Source organism: Trichomycterus rosablanca, chromosome 11 (assembly GCF_030014385.1).
Source record: "Trichomycterus rosablanca isolate fTriRos1 chromosome 11, fTriRos1.hap1, whole genome shotgun sequence".
Taxonomy (NCBI): domain Eukaryota; kingdom Metazoa; phylum Chordata; class Actinopteri; order Siluriformes; family Trichomycteridae; genus Trichomycterus; species Trichomycterus rosablanca.
The window spans coordinates 1,206,227-1,224,738 of NC_085998.1; the positions used below are offsets into that span (position 1 = coordinate 1,206,227).

Consider the following 18,512-nt stretch of genomic DNA (forward strand, 5'->3'; position numbering starts at 1 on the left):
AGAATGATAAAATCTGTAAAATAGAAGTAAAAAGGACAGGAAGAGTGTCCGAGGAAATACACAAAATAAACAAGGATCCTTAAAATGAAACAGAGTAATCAGATAATTAGCTTTGGAACTTCCAATCTCTATGTATTCTGAGCAGTACTCTCAATGTTAAACAATTTCAACACAATATTTCCTCAAAACAGAGAAACAGATTCATAATTCAACAGATAAATAATCTTAGAGAAGATCACTGACCTGGTTGATTGCCCGCATTCTCCACCATTTGTTAGGTAGTTTCTTAAAGTCACTCAAAGTCCCGTCCCTTAAAGTAATAGAAAGAACTTAACCAGGAGAAGAATCATTCATTGAATCTCTAACGAGAAAAGCACCCAGACCAGACACCAAGTCAAAGTATGAATGTCTTTGTTTATTGAAGGAAAACTAGTGTTAGAGTTTTTATAAACACAAGAAAGGTGTGTGGGTGTGTATAAAAGTGTGTACAAGTGTGTATACATGTGTGTATAAATGTGTGTACAAGTGTGTATAAATGTGTGTGTATATGTGTGTATAAATGTGTGTGTGGGTGTGTGATGGCTAAACTACATGAGAAAGTTTCAGAGAGAAGAAAGGTTTTGATAAACAAGAACAAAACTAGCCTAAACACCATTTAGAACTGCATGCTCAGCCTTCAAGCTGTGCAAAGTGTAGAAATACTAGGACTAATACCATAAGTATATGGACATAAGTGTAACTAGGATCTAACAGAAAGGAACACTTGAGTCTATAAACACTGCATCGTCAGGACAAAAACAGAACCAAGTCCAAGGGATCGTCTGTAGATCACCACCGTCATAATATAGTCATGCACAGATCAGGGCAAGAATATAAAAAAAACACAACATCTTAAGCTTTAAGTGTTACAAGGACGTCTACAGTGATCATTATGAAATGAAAGAAGCTGGGCACAAGAAGGACCTTGGTTAGAGCATAAATAAAACAAAAGTCTAGTGGGAGATGAGGGAGCCTGTTAGATGGATAATCAGCTTTACAGCTATAGTAGCGTGTGTGTGTGTGTGTGTGTGTGTTGAGACATTTGTTAATAGCACAGCTCATTGCGATGATAAAAGATCAGACAATAAGGAACAGCAAAAATTAATAAAAGATAAAATCCCTTAACAGGATTTGAGTTACTGTCCCACTGCTGTCCTGGGGGTCTCCACCATTCCTGAATTACCGATTACACTGAGTGGGTTACGCACACCAAAATTTGTCTTTACTCTCTGAAGTGAGTGAGGAACCTTCCTCTTCATCTGTGTTTTGAGCTTCTTCATCTTTTGCTGGTTTTTGTGATGAAGAGGAGCTGCAGGGTTCAGGAGTCTGCTGGTCATCAGGTTTTTTTTGGCCTCGCCTTAAAAAGCTAAACCTTCTTCGTTTATCAAATCTGTTGGATCAAAAACAGAAAGAAAATGTTTTATTATCATAAATTATAATGTTCTACAATCTGTAACCCTGAGTTCACCCTGACAGTGATGCGACAAAGTGAGATAATTATTAGAATGAAGTGGTGAATGTAAACATAGTAAAAATAACACTACATTAGAGTTACACTGAGGTTCAGATTGATCTTCATGCTCAGTTTGCTGTTTTAGTGTTTAATATCAGATCAAACTTTGGACAGCATGAAAAACGTAAATAATACAAACACAGAGTTTCTTACATTGAATTTGACGTTTATTTGATGTCAGACAGGATGAAGCTGAGATATTTCATCTTTTATCTGCTCAACTTCATTTGATTTATTAATAAACATCCATTCCTGAAAAGCTGATTCATGTGACCACAATACACGTTTCCACGGTGTGATGGTCCATCCTAGATGCCTCAGAGCCCAGAGAAGTCGACGCCGCTTCTGGACATAGTTACCATAAGGCTTCTTTTTTGCACAGTAAAGTGTTAAGTATGATTAGTGCAGTAACTCTGTATTGTAGAGCTGATAAAGGTTTGATAAACTAATCCCTCACCCATGTGCTTATATCAGCTAGTGTTGAGTGGAGGTTCTTGATGCCGTCTGAGGGATGGGAGATCAAATCAAATAAATCAAATAAAAGTCTAAGTAAATGTAAGAAACTGTTTTTATTATTTACATTTTCCATACTGTCCCAACCTTTTCTGATTTGGGGTTATAATCAATAATGGTATTTACTGCTGTCTAGTTTTATTATTGATCCTGGTGATTAGTTGTTGTAACACCATTTGATCTTTCTCCTGATTTCTTTATTATTATGATGTATAGAAACTAAATGTACAGTTTTATATTTACTTACATTATTTTTAATTGTTTCAGTAGACTGAACAGTTGCTTCACTGATTTTTCTAGTCCATTCTGACTCAGATCCAGTTCCTTCAGGTATGAGGGGTTATCCTGCAGAGCTGAAGCCAGATCTCTACAGTCCTTCTCTGTTATACTACAGTTATTCAGTCTGCAAATATTTAAAGGTTAACGGTGAATAAATCTGTATGCTAGTTAAAATAGTCCAAAAGAGATTCCATGTGAACATAAACACATCATGACTTACTTTAGTTTCTCCAGTTTACACCGAGGGTTCTTCACCAGTTCACACAGGTTTCTCACTCCTGATTCTCCTGGTTTATTCTGGTTCAGATTCAGCTCTCTCAGGTGAGCAGGATTTAAAACCAGAGCTGAAAGTAAACCAGCAGAGTCTTCTTCTGTAATGCTGCCTTTTTTATACAGCCTGCAGAGAGAAACAGAGGAAGATACGAGTGTTTATTCATAATAATAACAGTTAAATGTTTATTATTTTTAATAAGGCCTCTATTAACGTAAGAATATATTTAATCAAGCTGTAATCATGAATGTTTGCATGATAGTAGAATAAATGAATAATATAATAGTAGAAAATGGTTCCTCTTACGTAAGGTTTTGGATTGTACAGTGTGGATCCTCCAGCAGAGCTGATAGTTGATTCACTTTGATCTCTTTCAGTGATTTGGAGCTCAGATCGAGTTTCTTCTGCAGTAAGATGTTTTTACCTAGAATCTGATTGAGAGTGGTGTAGGCTTCCTCTGCATCAGGACTTTTAAACAGCCTGTAGAGAAGAAACATCCAGAAACATCAATCTTATAACATTAATAACTATTTGGGGTGAATGTAAAAGCAGTTTGTAAGTCTGGATGTGCTCCTGGTCACAGCATATAAAACCTGAGCCAGTACGCTACTACACAGAGGGCTTCTCCCATTATGGATCAATCATTTAGCACAAAGATCAACAAAGAAACACAGCTCTGCTATTGGTCAAACACACACTGACCTCTATGTAAACAAATGAAGTTTCCAGCATCTTATTAAGCAAAGTTACAGAATACATCGGAAATATTTTCTAATAAATCATTCGTTTATTTTAAATCCAATAATTCTGCAACAGTTAAATAATCAGATTTTAAGGCCGACAGTAAAGTGATGGAAACAAAAATCTCTCACCTCAGTTTAATTTCATACTTGTTTACCCATCCAGTCTCACATACGCTACAGATCTTCTGCACTCCTGATTCTCCAGGATGGTTCCCTCTGAGATCCAGCTCCTTCATGTTTGAACGATTTGATCTCAGAACTTCAGCCAGAGCAGCATAACCTTCATCTCCTACACCACAATCTGATAATCTGCAGAGAGAACACAGTTTGGGACAGGGTGTAAAATGCAGCTAAAAACTAAAAGAAGTGATCTGAAATGATGGCTCCGCTTCATAATTTTTTACTTTTTTTTAATTTATAGTAGATATCAATTTCACATCAAACGTTGTCTTTACGTACTAGGGCACAGTAATACTGGAATAGAACAGGGCCTTCCACAAACTGTTGTCACAAAGGTAAAAGCATCTTGAGCTTAGACCTAGATGTTTCCAAAAGCATCAGGTTACCAGACCTTGGGGCTTTTAGTGGAGTCCAAACTTGTAAAAGTTCTGCAATGTATGATGGTTATATCCCATTTAAGGCCTTAAAAACCAGCAATAATGCCTTGTATGCCATGTATAACCATTTTAAAATAGACAAATGGTAATAATCTCAGCTAAGTTCTTAACTGACAAACTACTTTTACAACCGAACTTATATGCTTGTCAAACTTTAAAGAGTTATTAAAGATCAACGCCAAAATTCTGAACACATGATCTATTGTATCGAGTTAACCCGAACAGTGTTGATTATTTGATATATTTATATCTTAAATGGCGCAGAGGAAGAGAAAACCTCAACGAGACACAAAAAGAAACTCCTATTAGCCAAATGAATTTAAACCAGCCGAGGGAAAAACCCTTGACCCCTACACAATGCTGGTGGCGAGATAGAAGAATCTCATGGTCAACAGTGTCAAAGGCTGCTGAAAGGTCCAATAACACCTACGCGGAAGAACTGCCGAAATGAGCAGTTAACAATAAATCATTGAGAACCCCCAGGAGCAGTTTCAGTACTCTAAAATGGCTTAAAGTCTGATTGAATATTTTTCATAGATATCAGTTTTAAGTAAAAAGACATGTAGTTGAATAAAAACAGGTAACTTAGATACGGGGCAGGCAAACGTAGCCTAGTGGTTAGGGTACTGGACTTGTAATTAAAAGATTGCTGGTTCAAGCCTCACCCTTGACAGGTTGCTGCTGTTGGGCCCTTGAGCAAGGCCCTTAACCCTCAATTGCTCAGATTGTATACTGTATCTGTACTGTAAGTCGCTTTGGATAAAGGCATCTGCTAAATGCTGAAAATGTAAATGTAGATCTCGGTCTGTAGTTAGTACGGATAAAACGATACACAAACGATGCAATACGATTTACAATACTGGGTTCACGATACATTTTTTCCAATATTTTAAACAAAATTAAATTGAAGACAGAATATGTCCAGAATATATAAATCCATTTCCAACTGTGTTTGTCCACCAAACTAATGAAAACCGTCTTAGATTATTTATTCTCTCAACTTTGAGGTTGAATTTGTTAACTAAACTGTCACTTATTCCTCTACAACCAATAAAGAGAGTTTTTTTATTACCAGCTTATCTAAACGGCACACATTGGAGAAAAGTTGTGTTTATTGCTTTGGATTAGAGGAACAACTTGGAATTCCGCCCAAAATCTGAATTCGGAAGCCTAAACCACGACTGATTCACTGAAACACACTGATCCATGGAGTTGTTTATGCAAGACACCATAATGACAGAGTGAACAACATGAATGAATCTTTACCATAGATTCCTGATACAATTTTAATGAATCATTCGTTTGAAAAGAGTCGTTTCTGACTCGTTTTACTCAGTGATTCAGTGATGCTTCTGCACAGACTGATGTGAAGAAATGGGGGAAGGGTAAATATCATGTATGGACAGAGTCTGACAGAACCTTAGAGCCAAAAAGGCACAAATGTAATAAATAATGACATTATAAAGTACAAATAATTTATCTTACAGATTTTTCTGCATAATCAGTTTGTTTTGTTGTATTGGAGACCAACATGGATCTTTTTAATCCAACTTTAATAACTCCAGATCAGAATTAATTAAGAGCTAAAATCTGGTATAGTGATTCTAAACAACATTTGCCACAGGAATCAATTGTTGGTAATGGAATATAATATAATATTATTATTAATATATATATATATACAGTGGGGTCTAAAAGTATTTAGTCAGCCACTGATTGTGCAGGTTCTCCTACTTAGAAAGATGAGAGAGGTCTGTAATTTTCATCATAGCTACACTTCAACTATGAGAGACAAAATGAGAAAAAAAAATTCAGGAAATCACATTGTAGGATTTTTAAAAGAATTTATTTGTAAATTATGGTGGAAAATAAGTATTTGGTCAATAACAAACAAGCAAGATTTCTGGCTCTCACAGACCTGTAACTTCTTCTTTAAGAAGCTCTTCTGTCCTCCACTCGTTACCTGTATTAATGGCACCTGTTTGACCTCGTTATCTGTATAAAAGACACCTGTCCACAGCCTCAAACAGTCAGACTCCAAACTCAACCATGGCCAAGACCAAAGAGCTGTCGAAGGACACCAGGAAGAAAATTGTAGACCTGCACCAGGCTGGGAAGAGTGAATCTACAATAGGCAAGCAGGTTGGTGTGAATAAATCAACTGTGGGAGCAATTGTAAGAAAATGGAAGACATACAAGACCATTGATAATCTCCCTCGATCTGGGGCCCCACGCAAGATCTCATCCCGTGGGGTCAAAATGATCATGAGAACGGTAAGCAAAAATCTCAGAACTACACGGAGGGACCTGATGAATGACCTGCAGAGAGCTGGGACCAAAGTAACAAAGGCTACCATCAGTAACACACTACGCCGAGAGGGACTCAAATCCTGCAGTGCCAGGCGTGTCCCCCTGCTTAAGCCAGTACATGTCCAGGCCCGTCTGAAGTTTGCCAGAGAGCATATGGATGATCCAGAAGAGGATTGGGAGAATATCATGTGGTCAAGTCCAAAATGGAACTTTTTGGTAAAAACTCAACTCGTCGTGTTTGGAGGAAGAAGAATGCTGAGTAAACACCATACCTACTGTGAAGCATGGGGGTGGAATCATCATGCTTTGGGGCTGTTTTTCTGCAAAGGGGACAGGACGACTGATCCGTGTTAAGGGAAGAATGAACGGGGCCATGTATCATGAGATTTTAAGCCAAAACCTCCTTCCATCAGTGAGAGCATTGAAGATGGAACGTGGCTGGGTCTTCCAGCATGACAATGATCCCAAACACACCGCTCGGGCAACGAAGGAGTGGCTCCGTAAAAAGCATTTCAAGGTCCTGGAGTGGCCTAGCCAGTCTCCAGACCTCAACCCCATAGAAAATTTGTGGAGGGAGTTGAAAGTCCGTGTTGCCCCTAAACATCACTGCTCTAGAGGAGATCTGCATGGAGAAATGGGCCAAAATAGCAGCTACAGTGTGTGCAAACCTGGTGAAGACTTACAGGAAACGTTTCACCTCTGTCATTGCCAACAAAGGTCATGTTACAAAGTATTGAGTTGAACTTTTGTTATTGACCAAATACTTATTTTCCACCATAATTTACAAATAAATTCTTTAAAAATCCTACAATGTGATTTCCTGGATTTTTTTTTCTCATTTTGTCTCTCATAGTTGAAGTGTAGCTATGATGAAAATTACAGACCTCTCTAATCTTTCTAAGTAGGAGAACCTGCACAATCAGTGGCTGACTAAATACCTTTTGGCCCCACTGTAATATGATATTCATATAATGAAATATATGCAGTTCCACTGGACCATGGAACACATGAACAGGTTTCCCAAACATCTTTACATCCTTATAGAAAAAAAATACCTTGAGCTCATTGAGCTATCACTGGCCCGTCAGTGAAATTAATCCTACATTTCACTGGAAGCCCACAAAGGGAAGCCAGAACTGAAATGATTGAATCATGTTTCCTTCTCCCAGTTAAAAGATGGGCTGCTGCATTTTGCACCAGTTGCAACCGACAAAGGGACAATTGTTCCACGGCCACATACAAAGAGTTACAGTAATCTAAATGAGAAGAAATAAAAGCATGTATAACCATTTTAAAATAGACAAATGGTAATAATCTCAGCTAAGTTCTTAACTGACAAACTACTTTTACAACCGAACTTATATGCTTGTCAAACTTTAAAGAGTTATTAAAGATCAACGCCAAAATTCTGAACACATGATCTATTGTATCGAGTTAACCCGAACAGTGTTGATTATTTGATATATTTATATCTTAAATGGCGCAGAGGAAGAGAAAACCTCAACGAGACACAAAAAGAAACTCCTATTAGCCAAATGAATTTAAACCAGCCGAGGGAAAAACCCTTGACCCCTACACAATGCTGGTGGCGAGATAGAAGAATCTCATGGTCAACAGTGTCAAAGGCTGCTGAAAGGTCCAATAACACCTACGCGGAAGAACTGCCGAAATGAGCAGTTAACAATAAATCATTGAGAACCCCCAGGAGCAGTTTCAGTACTCTAAAATGGCTTAAAGTCTGATTGAATATTTTTCATAGATATCAGTTTTAAGTAAAAAGACATGTAGTTGAATAAAAACAGGTAACTTAGATACGGGGCAGGCAAACGTAGCCTAGTGGTTAGGGTACTGGACTTGTAATTAAAAGATTGCTGGTTCAAGCCTCACCCTTGACAGGTTGCTGCTGTTGGGCCCTTGAGCAAGGCCCTTAACCCTCAATTGCTCAGATTGTATACTGTATCTGTACTGTAAGTCGCTTTGGATAAAGGCATCTGCTAAATGCTGAAAATGTAAATGTAGATCTCGGTCTGTAGTTAGTACGGATAAAACGATACACAAACGATGCAATACGATTTACAATACTGGGTTCACGATACATTTTTTCCAATATTTTAAACAAAATTAAATTGAAGACAGAATATGTCCAGAATATATAAATCCATTTCCAACTGTGTTTGTCCACCAAACTAATGAAAACCGTCTTAGATTATTTATTCTCTCAACTTTGAGGTTGAATTTGTTAACTAAACTGTCACTTATTCCTCTACAACCAATAAAGAGAGTTTTTTTATTACCAGCTTATCTAAACGGCACACATTGGAGAAAAGTTGTGTTTATTGCTTTGGATTAGAGGAACAACTTGGAATTCCGCCCAAAATCTGAATTCGGAAGCCTAAACCACGACTGATTCACTGAAACACACTGATCCATGGAGTTTTGTACGCACGACACCATAATGACAGAGTGAACAACATGAATGAATCTTTACCATAGATTCCTGATACAATTTTAATGAATCATTCGTTTGAAAAGAGTCGTTTCTGACTCGTTTTACTCAGTGATTCAGTGATGCTTCTGCACAGACTGATGTGAAGAAATGGGGGAAGGGTAAATATCATGTATGGACAGAGTCTGACAGAACCTTAGAGCCAAAAAGGCACAAATGTAATAAATAATGACATTATAAAGTACAAATAATTTATCTTACAGATTTGTCTGCATAATCAGTTTGTTTTGTTGTATTGGAGACCAACATGGATCTTTTTACTCCAACTTTAATAACTCCAGATCAGAATTAATTAAGAGCTAAAATTTTGGTATGGTGATTCTAAACAACATTTGCCACAGGAATCAATTGTTGGTAATGGAATATAATATAATATTATTATTAATATATATATACAGTATATATACAGTAATATGATATTCATATAATGAAATAAATGCAGTTCCACTGGACCATGGAACACATGAACAGGTTTCCCCAAACATCCTTATAGGAAAAAATACCTTGAAGCTCCCAGAACAAACTGACGTTGAGTTTCAAGGTACCGCTGTAATGATACTGCTGGACTTACTTAAGTCGTTCCAGTTTGTATTGATGATTCTGCAGTAGAGGAACGAGCTCCTTCACTCCTGAGTTTCCTATCGGATTTTGACTCAGATCCAGATCAGTCAGGTATGATGGGTTTATACTGAGAGCTGAAACCAGAGTAGTGCAGTCGTTCTCTGTTAAGCTGCACCCACACAACCTGCAGAGAGAGGGCGCTGTTAGAAACTGTCTAGATTTATTTTTACCTGCTGTACACACACACACACACACAAACACACTTTACTAAAAATCTTAGTAAATAATAATTCCTTAATTTAATTCCTTAGCAAAAATCAGGAAGTGAATGTTTGTGCATCTGAATGAAGACCGTAATCACAGTCTACACACGTATACACACACTACACACGTATACACACACTACACACGTATATACACACTACTCGTATGCACAAACTACACTCGTATACACACACTACACACATACACACACCCCAACACACAACTATATTTGATCTAATTGAACACATGACTCTTACACTAATAAAATGTTGGGGAATGGGGGGTTACAGTTTCCCCTTGATATGTGTCGCCTGATCAAGATCCAGATTTTGTTATTTTAGCATCTGGAGGTTTGAGATCTTGTTAGCTCAGCCCAGTTTTCTCCACAAATGTTTGGTTGGGGTAAAGATGTTCTTGTATCTGGCTGTGTTATTCTATCCTTAAATAAAAGTTTTGTCTCATCAAATCATTTCTTTCTTCCCATGTTGACATGACTTACCATGGTGTTCAGCTAACTCCAAGCAGGCTGTCATGTGACTTTTACTCAACACAGTGGCTTCCATTTCACCACTCTGTCATACAGACTTCATTCAACCAGAGATGGTTGTCCATCCAACAGGTTCCCACATCTTTTTACTGGACTTTTGGAGCTCTTTTAGAGGAACCGTTTGGTTCTTTCTCATCTACCTGACCAAGGTCCTCCTTGTCAGAGTGCCCAAGTTTTATCAAACAGCCAACTCTATGAAGGTTTATAGCTGTTTCTTTATACTTAAAAATTAATAAGGTCATTGTGGTCATAGGGTACTCAAAGCCTTATTGACCCTAGTGTGCCTTAAACAATGTCTAAACAATGTCCAATCAATTGCAGCAGGTGGATTCAGTTAAGTTCTAGACATATCTCATGGATCATTAAAGCAAAATAAAACAAGTTTAGAACTACAGTAGCAGAAGGTTCTAGTTCCTATGAAATAAACAGACCAACATTCTATTTAAGTGCTGGTACACTAGACAGTGTCATCACTAATAATAATATTACTGGACTTACTTGAGTCGTTCCAGTTTGTATTGATGATTCTGCAGTAGAGGAACGAGCTTCTTCACTCCTGAGTTTCCTATCGGATTTTCACTCAGATCCAGATCAGTCAGGTGTGATGGGTTTCTACTGAGAGCTGAAACCAGAGTAGTGCAGTCGTTCTCTGTTAAGCTGCACCCACACAACCTGCAGAGAGAGGCTATTAGAAACTGTCTTTATTGTTTTCTTATTTTTACTTGCTGTACACACACACACACACACACACTTTACTAAAACATCTTAGTAACCACCAGGTTCTCTCATCTATTCACTGGACCTTTGGAGCTCTTTTAGAGTGACCGTTTGATTCTTATCTCCCTGACCAAGATCCTTCTTGCCTTCTGTGCCCAATTTGGTTGGACAGCCAACCTTATAAAGGTTCAAAGCTGTACCTTGCCAAAATTTGATGGTAGAGCTCCTCAGACGGTTCCTCAGACTGGTGTCTGGCCCCAGTGTGGTGTCTTATTGACCCCAGTGTGCCTTTACAAACGCCGTCCAATCTCCTGAGTCTCTGCAAAGCTCCTCTGGGCACCTATCAGTTTGAGCTTGACTTTGAGGCTCTAGGAAGATGTTGAAAGAGTGTAGGCAACAGAAGGCAGCCCTGACATTAAAGCACCCGACCACAATTTGGAGTTCCAGAGTCTGAATACTTCAATAAATGAGAGATTTTAGTTTTTGATTAATTAAAAAGTGTTTACTTCATCCTTCTGTTTGATTGAGTGTAGATTGATGATAAAATGCTAATTTAATTTACTCAAAAACAAATCCCCAACACAATAAAGAAGAGTTGATAATCTTATTTACGTTAGGTTTTGGATTGTACAGTGTGGATCCTCCAGCAGAGCTGATAGATGATTCACTTTGATCTCTTCCAGTTTTCTGGAGCTCAGATGGAGTTCCTTCTGCAGTAAGATGTTTTTACCTAGAATCTGATTGAGAGTGGTGTAGGCTTCCTCTGCATCAGGACTTTTAAACAGTCTGTAGAGAAGAAACATCCAGAAACTTAACTGACTTACAATCTGGTTTTAGAAGAATGCACAGTACTACTACAGCAACTTTGAAAGTAGTAAATTATTTTATTGATTTCTTAGATAAAAGCAACAATGTGCCACCCTCTTTACTGATTTGGCAAAAGCCTTTGATACAGTAGACCATGAAAAAGAAAAGACTTTGAAATTGGAATTTCTCAGCAAGCAATAGAACGGTTTGAGAATTACTTGTACAACAGGTCTCAATGTGTGCGAATAGAAGGTTTTACTTCCACTTGTCTTCATGTAACTAAGGGTGTTCCTCAAGGCTCAATCCTAGGTCCACTTCTATTCATTATACTGTATATATAGTATATACAGTGTATCACAAAAGTGAGTACACCCCTCACATTTCTGCAGATATTTAAGTATATCTTTTCATGGGACAACACTGACAAAATGACACTTTGACACAATGAAAAGTAGTCTGTGTGCAGCTTATATAACAGTGTAAATTTATTCTTCCCTCAAAATAACTCAATATACAGCCATTAATGTCTAAACCACCGGCAACAAAAGTGAGTACACCCCTAAGAGACTACACCCCTAAATGTCCAAATTGAGCACTGCTTGTCATTTTCCCTCCGAAATGTCATGTGACTCGTTAGTGTTACTAGGTCTCAGGTGTGCATAGGGAGCAGGTGTGTTCAATTTAGTAGTACAGCTCTCACACTCTCTCATACTGGTCACTGAAAGTTCCAACATGGCACCTCATGGCAAAGAACTCTCTGAGGATCTTAAAAGACGAATTGTTGCGCTACATGAAGATGGCCAAGGCTACAAGAAGATTGCCAACACCCTGAAACTGAGCTGCAGCACAGTGGCCAAGATCATCCAGCGTTTTAAAAGAGCAGGGTCCACTCAGAACAGAACTCGCGTTGGTCGTCCAAAGAAGCTGAGTGCACGTGCTCAGCGTCACATCCAACTGCTGTCTTTGAAAGATAGGCGCAGGAGTGCTGTCAGCATTGCTGCAGAGATTGAAAAGGTGGGGGGTCAGCCTGTCAGTGCTCAGACCATACGCCGCACACTACATCAAATTGGTCTGCATGGCTGTCACCCCAGAAGGAAGCCTCTTCTGAAGTCTCTACACAAGAAAGCCCGCAAACAGTTTGCTGAAGACATGTCAACAAAGGACATGGATTACTGGAACCATGTCCTATGGTCTGATGAGACCAAGATTAATTTGTTTGGTTCAGATGGTCTCAAGCATGTGTGGCGGCAATCAGGTGAGGAGTACAAAGATAAGTGTGTCATGCCTACAGTCAAGCATGGTGGTGGGAATGCCATGGTCTGGGGCTGCATGAGTGCAGCAGGTGTTGGGGAGTTACATTTCATTGAGGGACACATGAACTCCAATATGTACTGTGAAATACTGAAGCAGAGCATGATCCCCTCCCTCCGGAAACTGGGTTGCAGGGCAGTGTTCCAGCATGATAATGACCCCAAACACACCTCTAAGACGACCACTGCTTTATTGAAGAGGCTGAGGGTAAAGGTGATGGACTGGCCAAGCATGTCTCCAGACCTAAACCCAATCGAACATCTTTGGGGCATCCTCAAGCGGAAGGTGGAGGAGTGCAAAGTCTCGAATATCCGCCAGCTCCGTGATGTCGTCATGGAGGAGTGGAAAAGCATTCCAGTGGCAACCTGTGAAGCTCTGGTAAACTCCATGCCCAGGAGAGTTAAGGCAGTTCTGGGAAATAATGGTGGCCACACAAAATATTGACACTTCAGGAACTTTCACTAAGGGGTGTACTCACTTTTGTTGCCGGTGGTTTAGACATTAATGGCTGTATATTGAGTTTTTTTGAGAGAAGAATAAATTTACACTGTTATATAAGCTGCACACAGACTACTTTTCATTGTGTCAAAGTGTCATTTTGTCAGTGTTGTCCCATGAAAAGATATACTTAAATATCTGCAGAAATGTGAGGGGTGTACTCACTTTTGTGATACACTGTATATACTGTATATATATATATATATAAATAATTTGGATAAAAATGTACCACATGCTAAATTTCATTTTTATGCTGATGACACCGTATTATACTGTGCAGCTCCAATAAACACCCATCTACATCAACTTTACACCAATAAACACCCATCTACATCAACTTTACACCAATAAACACCCATCTACATCAACTTTACACCAATAAACACCCATCTACATCAACTTTATCATCATATTTACATTCATATATAGTTTAAATCCAATAATTCTGCATTAGGTAGATAATCAGATTTTAGAGACGACAGTAAAGTGATGGAAACAAAAATCACCTCAGTTTAATTTCATTCTTGTTCTGCCATCCAGTCTCACATACGGTACAGATCTTATGCACTCCTGATTCTCCAGGATGGTTCCCTCTGAGATCCAGCTCCTTCATGTATGAACGGTTTGAGTTCAGAGCTTCAGCCAGAGCAACATAACCTTCACCTCCTACACCACAATCTGATAATCTGCAGAAAGAACACAGTTTGGGACCGGGTGTAAAATGCAAATAAAAACTAAAAGAAGTGATCTGAAATTATGGCTACGCTTCATAATGTATTACATTTTTTAAAGGAGACATCATCGCTGCAGCTGTGATAATTCCTAAAAATCTGTTCTCACTGGGTTTTTCAGATGTTGTGGATTACATAAGTGTAGATTTTAAACACCATTACCTCAGAACCTCCAGTTTACACTCTTTCTTCTTCAGTCCTTCACAGAGCTTCTGTACTCCAGAGTTCTGTAGGTTGTTGTTGCTCAGGTCCAGCTCTCTCAGACTGGAGGATCCTGATCTCAGAACTTCAGATAAAGCTGAACAGCTCTCCATCGTTAGATCATCGTCATTAATCCTAAACACAACAGAAACCCCCCAATTTATCTGTCATGTTTAGATGATGAGTTACTTAAATATCAGACACTTACTGATTCTGTTCACTGTAGGTAAGTTGTGTAAATATTAAAGGTTTGATTGTTTTTTTGATTATTGTTTATTATAATAATAATAGATTTAAAATGCTTCACTGAGGTCGTGTCCTTAATCAGCAGCAGTGCACTATACAGTGTTTCACCAGTTACTACATTATTTTCTTATTATACACTTTTTAGTGCCCTACTAACAACTTTAGGAACTTAATCAGAACTTTATCAGAACTCAGCCTGATGTTGTGTGTGTGTGTGTGTGTGTGTGTGTGTGTGTGTGTGTGTGTTTTTACTAGGTAACTGTTTAGTATAAATGAGCTCCTACTGAGGACCTGAATTCATCATCAGGTTCTACATGCAGTACCAGAACCTGTAATGATGGCACTGAATGAAAGAAGCTCTTGTAGTTCAGAATGACGGAGTTTAACATTCATGTGCTAATAAATCTCATTTCTCTCTGAACTACAAACACGAGCAGCTGAAGAGTGAAGTACTGACTGGAGTTTCTGCAGTTTGCAGTGAGAGTCCTGCAGAAACGCTGAGAGAAGCCTCACTCTGGAATCTCCTGATACCCCCCCTGGGTTCCTCTCCAGCTTCATCTGGGTCAGTATTAAGGGGTTCTGACCCAGAGTGGAATAAAGAGAGGTGTAGACTTCTTCTGCTTCAGGAGACTTTAAGAACCTGCATATGCTATTGTTATGAAAACTTAATATGAAAAAATGTATAATAACTCACCTGAGTGTGGTGGGTCTGCAGTGTGGATCCTTCAGTAGCTCTGAGAGCTTCTTTACTCCTGAATCTCCATTTATCTTCTGACTCAGATCCAGCTCTCTCTCTACTAACAGGTTTATACTCACAACCTTCTTCAGATCATTGAAAGCTTTTTCTGCAGCAGCACCCAACAACCTGCAGAAAGAGAGAAGAACCAACAATTCAGAATCAAAACCCACAGTGGATCCATGCTGCAGAAGTAAAGAAATCAACAATAACAACTGATTAGATACTTTTCAGACAGAAATATCCACGTTACTAGAAAAGATTTTTACCTCAGTGTGTTCAGTTTAGATTTTTTATTCTGTAGTAGATCATAGAGCGGTTTTACTCCTGAATCTCCAGGATGGTTCCCTCTGAGATCCAGCTCCATCAGCTCTGATGATGGGTTTGATTTCAGAGTTTCAGCCAGAGCAGCATAACCTTCCTCTCTTACACCACAATCTGATAATCTGCAGAAATAATAAAATGTATTTAGTTATTTTATTCTGTTGAATGACTGAGTAGAAAACACCAATGATCTGGTAATAAATAAATGATAATAAAATACTAACGTGAGTTTGTGGAGTTTGAACTGTGGATTCTTCAGTAGATGAGAGATCTGAATCACTCCTGAATCTCCTAGTTGATTGTTACTCAGATCCAGATCTTTCAGGTGTGATGGATTTACATCAAGAGCTGATTTCAGATCAGTACAACTTTTATCTGTAATGCTGCAGTTCATCAAGCTGCAGAGAGAGAAGAAGAACATCTGAATGAATTTCTTTTAATTATTTAATATCAGATACAAAATTTTTTGTGGTTGTAGAACTGAAGTTTTTAATTTTTTTTAAACTCGACTCTGTAGGTTTTGAGGCTCAGTTGAGGTTAACAATGAACCTCAAAGAAAGACTGGAAGGGAATTGCCTGTTTCTCCCTCTACAGTGCAGAATATCATTCAACCATTCAATAAATCAGAAAAAAATTTATTATTAATTAATTATTAAATAAATGAATTTTAAGAGACACAAACATGAAATAAACGTGTACACGAACGCCCCCCATTGCACTTTGTAAACCACAGTGGATCACACGTTAATTAAGTATTTTTGTTTTGTGTTTTAGTAAACTTTCAGTCAGATGGATTATTTGTGTTGCCTGGGCCGTGATAAAAATCATAGACAAAATGTGGGTTGTCTGAATAAAACTGATAAAAGAATAAACGTACGTCAGTTTTGTAATCATGCAGTGTGGATCCTTCAGTACAGTTGTTAGATGTTTAACTCCTGAATCTCCAATATTTCTTTTTGTCATATCCAACTCACTCAGGTCTAACATCTTTACACCCATTTCATTTAGATAATCACAAGCTTTATCCATCTCAGGGCTTCTACTCAGAAATCTACAAAACAATAAACAATAATTATCATCTATCCAACCACCTACTCATGAATCCACATCCATCCATCCACTCACATCTATTCCTCCACGGTTATCCATCCATCCTTTTATTCATCTATCCGACCTCATTCATCCATCTATGTTCCACCCGTTTATCCACACTTCTCCTTCAATCCAAGCAATCATCCATCCGTACACATTTGATCAGTTTATATTTAATTAGGAATGATTATAAAATAATTTGTGTTCAGGTTTTTATTTTACATGCAGAGATGAAGTGCTAAAAGAGAGATGATCATTTATAATACAACCCCAAATCAGAGGTTCTTATATTGACTTTGACTTTTATTTGATGTCAGACAGGATGAACCTGAAATATTTCATCTTTTATCTGCTCAACTTCATTTCATTTATTAATAAACATTAATAAACACGTCTTAAGATGAGCAGCAGTTCGGGGGGTCGTCGTTTCAGAATTCTCCACACGTTCTCTATTGGGGATGGGTCAGGACTGCAGGCAGGCCAGTCCAGTACCCATCCCCTTTTCTTCCGCAGCCACGCCTTTGTAATGTGTGCAGCAGGTGGGTTTGCATCATCGTCCAAGGAAAATGTTTTTATCTCATCACATGCGTTCAGATTAAGCTTGCACTCTTGGCCTTTACACACTGAAATTCCTCCTGATTCCTTGAATGGTTAAATGATATTCTGCACTGTAGAGGGAGAACATGCAAATCCCTTCCAATCTTTCTTTGAGGTTCATTGTTTTTAAACATTTTAATCATTTTCTCCCACATTTGTGGACAAACTGGATTCTCTGATCATCTTTACTCATCAGAGACTCTCAGCCTTTCCTGGATGCTGCTTTTGTACCAAACCATGATTACAATCACCTGTTTAACATCACATCATTATTTAGTATTTTCACCTCATTACTAACTCTAAATTACCCCCATCCCAACTTTTTTTTGGAATGTGTTTCAGGCCTGAAATGCAGTAATGGATGTTTATTAATAAATGAAATGAAGTTGAGCAGATAAAAGATGTAATATCTCAGGATCATCCTGTCTGACATCTAATACAAATCAAAATCAATATAAGAAACTCTGTGTTTTTATTTTATTTGCATTTTCCACACTGTCCCAACTTTTTCTGATTTTGGGTTGTAAAATAAATGTACTAAATATGTTAAATTTCACTCTGAGCTTTACACACTGATTTAAACACAACAAAGAAAAATTTACTTACCTCACTCTCAGTTTAGAGTTTGGTTTCTTTAATAAATCATTAAACATCTTCATTCCTTCTGTTCCTGGATTATTTCCACTGAGATCCAGATCAGTTAGAGGTGATGAGGGGTTTAACATCAGAGCTCCAGCCAGAGCAACATAACCTTCATCTGAGATCTCACAATCACTCAGTCTGTAAGTAGAATCATAAACAGTGAATCAGAACTTTAGGAGCTTTATGAGCATTCATAGATCACCAGTTCAACAGATGGAATCCAGTAAAGTTCTAAAGTTCATATCTTAAGAATTATGAAAGCAAAACAGGATGCAATTGAACATAATTTGGAATTTTACAGCAAAGAGTCGATTTGCAAATTTTGCAGTGGAAATAACAGAGAAAGTGAAAATGGAGCAGATGGGAATGTAAAGAGAAATGAAAATTATTTATGGGTGTTTAATGTAGAGACTCATGAACAATTCAATGTAATCAAGAAAATGGCTC

The 18,512-nt window shown here is 38.1% G+C and overlaps 1 protein-coding gene across 2 annotated transcripts in view; it reads right to left on the reverse strand.

Annotated features, from left to right (window-relative positions):
• Positions 1 to 394: 394 nt before the first annotated feature.
• Positions 395 to 18,512, reverse strand: part of LOC134323197 (NACHT, LRR and PYD domains-containing protein 3-like) — a 36,274-nt gene continuing 18,156 nt past the window's right edge. The window contains exons 12-24 of one of the 2 annotated variants that reach the window (XM_063004646.1): positions 15,959 to 16,132; positions 15,680 to 15,856; positions 15,132 to 15,323; positions 14,390 to 14,563; positions 14,003 to 14,182; positions 11,493 to 11,666; positions 10,662 to 10,835; positions 9,363 to 9,536; positions 3,488 to 3,667; positions 2,922 to 3,095; positions 2,565 to 2,741; positions 2,313 to 2,468; positions 395 to 1,429 (exon numbers count right to left, since the gene is read on the reverse strand). In XM_063004646.1, coding sequence (XP_062860716.1) covers positions 1,240 to 1,429; positions 2,313 to 2,468; positions 2,565 to 2,741; positions 2,922 to 3,095; positions 3,488 to 3,667; positions 9,363 to 9,536; positions 10,662 to 10,835; positions 11,493 to 11,666; positions 14,003 to 14,182; positions 14,390 to 14,563; positions 15,132 to 15,323; positions 15,680 to 15,856; positions 15,959 to 16,132 — 2,296 coding nt within the window. In that variant the 3' untranslated portion in view covers positions 395 to 1,239. The remainder of the gene's footprint in view (positions 1,430 to 2,312; positions 2,469 to 2,564; positions 2,742 to 2,921; positions 3,096 to 3,487; positions 3,668 to 9,362; positions 9,537 to 10,661; positions 10,836 to 11,492; positions 11,667 to 14,002; positions 14,183 to 14,389; positions 14,564 to 15,131; positions 15,324 to 15,679; positions 15,857 to 15,958; positions 16,133 to 18,512) is intronic. The other variant, XM_063004645.1, reaches the window with a different exon arrangement.